The sequence below is a fragment of the Oncorhynchus masou genome, unplaced genomic scaffold, assembly GCF_036934945.1.
Source record: "Oncorhynchus masou masou isolate Uvic2021 unplaced genomic scaffold, UVic_Omas_1.1 unplaced_scaffold_2480, whole genome shotgun sequence".
Taxonomy (NCBI): domain Eukaryota; kingdom Metazoa; phylum Chordata; class Actinopteri; order Salmoniformes; family Salmonidae; genus Oncorhynchus; species Oncorhynchus masou.
In genome coordinates this window covers 9,311-18,448 of record NW_027008933.1, presented here as the reverse complement: position 1 = coordinate 18,448, position 9,138 = coordinate 9,311, and the positions used below count along the sequence as shown (strand labels likewise).

Below are 9,138 nucleotides of genomic sequence, written 5' to 3'. Positions count from 1 at the left end.
AACCCCCATTCTATATAACTGAACTAAAGACAACCCCATTCTATATAACTGAACTAAAGACAACCCCCATTCTATATAACTGAACTAAAGACAACCCCCATTCTATATAACTGAACTAAAGACAACCCCCATTCTATATATCTGAACTAAAGACAACCCCCATTCTATATAACTGAACTAAAGACAACCCCCATTCTATATATCTGAACTAAAGACAACCCCATTCTATATAACTATAAAGACAACCCCATTCTATATATCTGAACTAAAGACAACCCCCATTCTATATAACTGAACTAAAGACAACCCCCATTCTATATAACTGAACTAAAGACAACCCCATTCTATATATCTGAACTAAAGACAACCCCCATTCTATATAACTGAACTAAAGACAACCCCATTCTATATAACTGAACTAAAGACAACCCCCATTCTATATAACTGAACTAAAGACAACCCCCATTCTATATATCTGAACTAAAGACAACCCCATTCTATATAACTGAACTAAAGACAACCCCATTCTATATAACTGAACTAAAGACAACCCCATTCTATATATCTGAACTAAAGACAACCCCCATTCTATATATCTGAACTAAAGACAACCCCATTCTATATAACTGAACTAAAGACAACCCCCATTCTATATATCTGAACTAAAGACAACCCCCTATTCTATATATCTGAACTAAAGACAACCCCCATTCTATATAACTGAACTAAAGAAACCCCATTCTATATATCTGAACTAACCCCCATTCTATATATCTGAACTAAAGACAACCCCATTCTATATAACTGAACTAAAGACAACCCCCATTCTATATAACTGAACTAAAGACAACCCCCATTCTATATAACTGAACTAAAGACAACCCCATTCTATATATCTGAACTAAAGACAACCCCCATTCTATATATCTGAACTAAAGACAACCCCCATTCTATATAACTGAACTAAAGACAACCCCCATTCTATATAACTGAACTAAAGACAACCCCCATTCTATATAACTGAACTAAAGACAACCCCCATTCTATATATCTGAACTAAAGACAACCCCCATTCTATATATCTGAACTAAAGACAACCCCCATTCTATATATGAACTGAACCCCATAATAGACAACAACCCCATTCTATATATCTGAACTAAAGACAACCCCCATTCTATATAACTGAACTAAAGACAACCCCATTCTATATAACTGAACTAAAGACAACCCCCATTCTATATATCTGAACTAAAGACAACCCCCATTCTATATATCTGAACTAAAGACAACCCCCATTCTAAAGACAACCCCCCATTCTATATAACTGAACTAAAGACAACCCCCATTCTATATAACTGAACTAAAGACAACCCCATTCTATATAACTGAACTAAAGACAACCCCCATTCTATATAACTGAACTAAAGACAACCCCATTCTATATAACTGAACTAAAGACAACCCCCATTCTATATAACTGAACTAAAGACAACCCCCATTCTATATAACTGAACTAAAGACAACCCCCATTCTATATAACTGAACTAAAGACAACCCCCATTCTATATAACTGAACTAAAGACAACCCCATTCTATATAACTGAACTAAAGACAACCCCCATTCTATATATCTGAACTAAAGACAACCCCCATTCTATATAACTGAACTAAAGACAACCCCCATTCTATATAACTGAACTAAAGACAACCCCCATTCTATATAACTGACACCCCATTCTAAAGACAACCCCCATTCTATATAACTGAACTAAAGACAACCCCCATTCTATATAACTGAACTAAAGACAACCCCATTCTATATAACTGAACTAAAGACAACCCCCATTCTATATAACTGAACTAAAGACAACCCCCATTCTATATAACTGAACTAAAGACAACCCCCATTCTATATAACTGAACTAAAGACAACCCCCATTCTATATAACTGAACTAAAGACAACCCCCATTCTATATAACTGAACTAAAGACAACCCCCATTCTATATAACTGAACTAAAGACAACCCCCATTCTATATAACTGAACTAAAGACAACCCCCATTCTATATAACTGAACTAAAGACAACCCCCATTCTATATAACTGAACTAAAGACAACCCCCATTCTATATATCTGAACTAAAGACAACCCCCATTCTATATATCTGAACTAAAGACAACCCCCATTCTATATATCTGAACTAAAGACAACCCCCATTCTATATAACTGAACTAAAGACAACCCCCATTCTATATATCTGAACTAAAGACACCCCCATTCTATATAACTGAACTAAAGACAACCCCCATTCTATATATCTGAACTAAAGACAACCCCCCATTCTATATATCTGAACTAAAGACAACCCCCATTCTATATAACTGAACTAAAGACAACCCCCATTCTATATATCTGAACTAAAGACAACCCCCATTCTATATAACTGAACTAAAGACAACCCCATTCTATATAACTGAACTAAAGACAACCCCCATTCTATATATCTGAACTAAAGACAACCCCATTCTATATAACTGAACTAAAGACAACCCCATTCTATATAACTGAACTAAAGACAACCCCCATTCTATATATCTGAACTAAAGACAACCCCCATTCTATATATCTGAACTAAAGACAACCCCCATTCTATATAACTGAACTAAAGACAACCCCATTCTATATATCTGAACTAAAGACAACCCCCATTCTATATATCTGAACTAAAGACAACCCCCATTCTATATATCTGAACTAAAGACAACCCCCATTCTATATATCTGAACTAAAGACTACCCCCATTCTATATAACTGAACTAAAGACAACCCCCATTCTATATATCTGAACTAAAGACAACCCCCATTCTATATATCTGAACTAAAGACAACCCCATTCTATATAACTGAACTAAAGACAACCCCCATTCTATATAACTGAACTAAAGACAACCCCCATTCTATATATCTGAACTAAAGACAACCCCCATTCTATATATCTGAACTAAAGACAACCCCCATTCTATATAACTGAACTAAAGACAACCCCCATTCTATATAACTGAACTAAAGACAACCCCATTCTATATAACTGAACTAAAGACAACCCCCATTCTATATATCTGAACTAAAGACAACCCCCATTCTATATATCTGAACTAAAGACAACCCCATTCTATATAACTGAACTAAAGACAACCCCCATTCTATATAACTGAACTAAAGACAACCCCCATTCTATATATCTGAACTAAAGACAACCCCATTCTATATATCTGAACTAAAGACAACCCCCATTCTATATAACTGAACTAAAGACAACCCCATTCTATATATCTGAACTAAAGACAACCCCCATTCTATATATCTGAACTAAAGACAACCCCCATTCTATATATCTGAACTAAAGACAACCCCATTCTATATAACTGAACTAAAGACAACCCCCATTCTATATAACTGAACTAAAGACAACCCCCATTCTATATAACTGAACTAAAGACAACCCCCATTCTATATAACTGAACTAAAGACAACCCCCATTCTATATAACTGAACTAAAGGACTGTAGCACATCTTTAATATTCATATACTGTGTTCTAGTCAAGGACATTCTTATGTATCTTTTGCTAGATACTCTATCCTACAGATATACTATATATATATTCTACTATATTCTTCTATATATACACTGTCCATGTCTATACATCCCATCACAACATACATATTTATACTACAGATATACTATATTCTATCCGCACTGTCCATGTCTATACATCCCATCACAACATACATATTTATACTACAGATATACTATATTCTATCCACACTGTCCATGTCTATACATCCCATCACACATACGTATTTATACTACAGATATACTATATTCTATCCACACTGTCCATGTCTATACATCCCATCACAACATACATATTTATACTACAGATATACTATATTCTATCCACACTGTCCATGTCTATACATCCCATCACAACATACATATTTATACTACAGATATACTATATTCTATCCACACTGTCCATGTCTATACATCCCATCATACATGCGTATTTATACTACAGATATACTATATTCTATCCACACTGTCCATGTCTATACATCCCATCACACATACATATTTATACTACAGATATACTATATTCTATCCACACTGTCCATGTCTATACATCCCATCACAACATACATATTTATCCTACAGACTCCAACATCGCTCATCCTAATATTGATAACATTTCTTAATTCCATTCTTTTCATTTTAAATTTGTGTCTATTGTTAGATATTACTGCACTGTTTGGAGCTAGGAACATAAAGTAGTTCACTGCACCTGCAATAACATCTGCTAAATGTGTACGCGACCAATAACATCTGCTAAATGTGTACACGACCAATAACATCTGCTAAATGTGTACGCGACCAATAACATCTGCTAAATGTGTACAAGACCAATAACATCCGCTAAATGTGTACACGACCAATAACATCCGCTAAATGTTTACGAGACCAATAACATCCGCTAAATGTGTACGCGACCAATAACATCTGCTAAATGTGTACGAGACCAATAACATCTGCTAAATGTGTACACGACCAATAACATCTGCTAAATGTGTACGCGACCAATAACATCTGCTAAATGTGTACGCGACCAATAACATATGCTGAATGTGTACGCGACCAATAACATCTGCTGAATGTGTACGCGACCAATAACATCTGCTAAATGTGTACGCGACCAATAACATCTGCTAAATGTGTACGCGACCAATAACATTTGCTAAATGTGTACGAGACCAATAACATCTGCTAAATGTGTACGCGACCAATAACATCTGCTGAATGTGTACGCGACCAAATACAATCTGATAAGCTTCTATCCAAAGAACACAGACAGTGGATAGCAATAGTGAGGCCAACAGTGAGGCCAACAGTGAGACCAATAGCAGTTGAAGCAGAGCCTTTATACAGCAAGTCGTTGTCAAGGGGACGGTCACGTGTGTTTTAGGAGCAGAGGATCCAAGATCACTCCGTTGCAGATGAGTGAGGAAGGAAGCTATACTGTTTAAAAAAAACACAAAAGAAAACTGTGACACATCTGTTTCAAATGCAGTTTCTCCCCCAGAAATAAAATCAGTCTCCATATTTTAAATAAAAGTTTATTAAAGGTTAACAAGCTCAACAACAGTAACTAAACTGAAAAGGCAGTTCTAAGAAACAAATTTATAAAAAAAAAAAAAGTCATGCAAGCAATATCCAAGGCCTTAACTGGTCCATTCACTCCCATTGATCCAGATGGTCATATATATATATACACACACACACTCTCACAAGGGTTTAAGTGTATCTTCTTCACAGCCATTACTGTAATAAGTTATATATACAGTCCTGTCTGTCTGTGATATGGGGTGGTCTCTCTCCACCCTCCTCTTCATCAGTAGCGTCTCAGCGGATGCCATCGTCTTCGTTCACTCTGCAGCATTGCCCGTGTCTGATAAGAGAAAAGAAGCCGGGCAGGTTACTACGGCGATACATTGTGCATATTTCAAAACGAGAATCTGCATCAAAATCAAACCGCGGTGTGAGAAATAGTAATTAACTTGGTCTTATACTTGGAAAGCGAAGTGTGTAATCTAGTTCTAACCGAGTCTGTTTGAAGATGAAGAGAAAATGGCCTGAGAGAGAGAGAGAAAAGAAGTGAGCCTACTTTTCCCATCGCAGGCGACGATCTTGACTTTGTCCACCTTGACCAGATCTGTCACTTCCCTAAACTCCACGTCATTCAGAACGAAGGTCCACACGTTGTCACAGAATCTATAGGTGTTTAGTGACCCCTAGAGGCGAGACAATGTTACAACACATGTAAAAAAAAAGGCATACAAAAGCAGAATGACATTTCAACCAAAGCGATATATTAATAAAAACATACAGCTATGATTTCAGCTCATTTTCAACCAGGGATGAACCAGCTTATCTGCAAGGCTTACGTGTGGGTGAAATGACTTAAATGTAAATGAAGGCTTTTGCTCCAGACAAAAACAGTCATCTGTTTCAACTAACCAATTTGTGCACATATCCATTATATTACATTCTACCTACTACTTATTATTTGACTTTGATTATGTTGATATTGTACAGCACTGTTGAGGGAGCTTGCAAGTAAGCTTTACGCTGCACCATTTATACCAGTTGTAAACTGTGGATAATAGCGTCTGCTAAATGACTTAAATGTAAATGTAAATGTGTACGTGACGAATACACTTTGATTTAACTAATAACCTTCAATACAGTGTTTGTTGATACAGCTGTGATGTTGCTTTGGCTAGAGAGAAAGCCTACACCTGTACAAGCCCCTGCACTCGTATTTGTCCCCTTTTTTTAAGGTAGGTGCAAACAGGGGAGTAATAATTAGTCCAAACAACTGCAAACAGTTGTGTTGTGTCCATGAAAACAAGAGTTTCTATTAGACAAATTCAGATCGGTCTCTTCCTCGTTTCATTTGCTTCCTAGTGAACACAAGCCAGTCCTCACCTTGAAGTTGACCCTGTTGCGAACCCGGTTGGCCAGCGCCGTGTTGATGGCTTTGTCAAACTGGAGGAGAACCTGAAGCGCCAACTGAGGGGTGATCTGTTGGGTCTTGGGGAGTAAAAAAAAAAGGGGAAACAACCGTTTTTCCATTTAATCATGACTCAAGTTTAACATTGTAAGAAATATATACCTCGCTACTGTTTTCAGATGAGTAGCTAACAGTAGCTGGTAAAGTAATGTAGCTAGTGGTTGAGAAGTGCTGGAGTGAGGTTTGAACCAGAAACCATGAGTTTATCTCGAGCTAATCACCTTTAACTAAAGTCGTCGCATGCGCGTATAATAGCTAACTAATGAGCCAGTAACTAGCAATACAAATGTACTGAATCCAAATAACGTTACTCATCACCACTGACTTCGGTGAAACACAGTAGCCAGCTTAGGCCTGTAAATTAGCTTTCTAGAACTAATATTTTAGCTTCTTTGGTTCAAATCAGACGTCACTGCAGCCAGTTATGGAGATGCTTCTTGTTAGCGTGGCTAACTAGTTAGCTAGCTATGTCGAAGACGAGAAGGGTAACTAGGTTAGCTAACCAGTTATTTCTAGTGAAAGATAACACCCGTTTTTTCAGATAGCGAGGTTAACGATGAATAATGTGGCTCCATAATTAGCTAACTTGCTATCCTAAAACAAAGTGCAACTAGATCACGTTAGCTAATTATCTATACTAGCTTGGAAGCTAGCATAGCTGCAGTTTACCTGAATTAGCTCGTCAAGGCTCTCTTGCAGACTGTTTCCTAGCGTCGTATTTCTGTAGAGCTGGTATGCCATTGTAATAAATTAATTTTACTAGTAAGATTGTGCACAATTCACTACCAAAATACAATTTACTAGAGGAATTTAACCGACAAAAACGCTATGTTTTCAGAAACGGACCTGTGAGCCCCCGACTACGGAACACCGCGGAGGACAAACACAATTGCGTGTCGTATATTTCCCCAACCCCAGAAAGCCTTTATACCGGTAAGAACCGCTAGATGGTAGCAGATGACAGAAGAACTGGGTGATTCAGTGGAATTGTATCTATACCATAGAAAGAAAAGTGTGCAAGGGTGCCGTTATCTGTGGATAAGAGCCTGAAGAAACTATTGATTGTGTATAATGTTTTAATTGACAGACAACAGGGTTGTGTCAATGCAATATATTTATATTTTTTTAAGTATATATTTTTTCAAAAGTTATAGAATTATCATTTTAATTAAATACTCTTTTAGATTCCATCAGTTGGAGTACAATTTCAAAAGCATCAAACAATCATGTTATGAAAAGTAATTTAAACTGTAAAATACCTTTTTTTGTGAATACTTGGATATTTAAGTACTTTTGAAAATGATGTAATATCAACAGTACTGTTTATAAAGACTAATGCTGTTCCTCCCAAATCCCCCATTCATATCCCCCCCCCCACTATAAGACTTCCACAGTAATCTCTTACATTAATCAGTAAAGAGCAGTCTCTCTCAGCTTTGTGATACGAAAAAAAAAAACCACTCAACTTTGTTGATCACATGTATTTTTTATTTTTATCACTCTGGAGGAGACGGTGTCAAGGCTAATGCTAACAGAACAGAGTTATTCGTTAGAGATGCCAGAGTAGGATAAATGCATCTGCCCACAGATGCTTGAATAAGCATTTATATGTACAAAACACCAGATAAATCACGGTTAGAGCAAGAGGAGATTTTTGTCAACTTCGTTTAAACATTATACATGGTTGTTTTGGTAATGCATAGATCTATTGAAGGAGCGGATTTGAAATGCCACATTTTTTTTTAAATACAGAGAATACAAATATAAGGAAATGACATTGTAAATATGTCAGAGCAGGTAATGCAATTATTTGTACAAAGTCGGGGACTGGTGAGCTCAACATAAACCAAAACCATTAACATTGATCAATGTATCTATCTATTCAGTTTCTCCCCAGAATAAAAGTAATTGAGTTCGTTTAACTTATTTATATGTCCTTACAGTGGTATGTGTTAATGGAGGAGGCGGGGTTTACAGTGGTATGTGTTAATGGAGGAGGCGGGGTTTACAGTGGTATGTGTTAATGAAGGAGTCGGGGTTTACAGTGGTATGTGTTAATGAAGGAGGCGGGGTTTACAGTGGTATGTGTTAATGAAGGAGGCGGGGTTTACAGTGGTATGTGTTAATGGAGGAGCCGGGGTTTACAGTGGTATGTGTTAATGGAGGAGGCGTGGTTTACAGTGGTATGTGTTAATGGAGGAGGCGGGGTTTACAGTGGTATGTGTTAATGGAGGAGGCGTGGTTTACAGTGGTATGTGTTAATGGAGGAGGCGTGGTTTACAGTGGTATGTGTTAATGGAGGAGGCGGGGTTTACAGTGGTATGTGTTAATGGAGGAGGCGGGGTTTACAGTGGTATGTGTTAATGGAGGAGGCGGGGTTTACAGTGGTATGTGTTAATGGAGGAGGCGGGGTTTACAGTGGTATGTGTTAATGGAGGAGCGTGGTTTACAGTGGTATGTGTTAATGGAGGAGGCGGGGTTTACCGTGGTATGTGTTAATGGAGG

At 37.3% G+C, this 9,138-nt stretch overlaps 1 protein-coding gene across 1 annotated transcript; it reads right to left on the bottom strand.

The window, feature by feature from the left end:
- Positions 1-5,198: 5,198 nt before the first annotated feature.
- Positions 5,199-7,530, bottom strand: LOC135533588 (transcription initiation factor IIA subunit 2). The gene is made up of 4 exons (XM_064960877.1): positions 7,303-7,530; positions 6,549-6,653; positions 5,725-5,851; positions 5,199-5,508 (listed from the first exon to the last, which is right to left on the bottom strand). Exons 1-4 carry the CDS (start codon positions 7,372-7,374, stop codon positions 5,486-5,488), a joined length of 327 nt encoding a protein of 108 aa, XP_064816949.1. The 5' UTR covers positions 7,375-7,530; the 3' UTR covers positions 5,199-5,485.
- Between the last annotated feature and the right edge of the window lie 1,608 nt (positions 7,531-9,138).

Excerpts from the sequence above, each read along its gene's own strand:
- LOC135533588 (XM_064960877.1), bottom strand. The coding sequence starts at position 7,374 with ATGGCATACCAGCTCTACAGAAATACGACGCTAGGAAACAGTCTGCAA. Across the intron at positions 6,654-7,302 it reads GCCTTGACGAGCTAATTCAG|ACCCAACAGATCACCCCTCA; the intron begins GTAAACTGCAGC and ends TTACTCCCCAAG. Across the intron at positions 5,509-5,724 it reads CGTCGCCTGCGATGGGAAAA|ACACGGGCAATGCTGCAGAG; the intron begins GTAGGCTCACTT and ends TTCTCTTATCAG.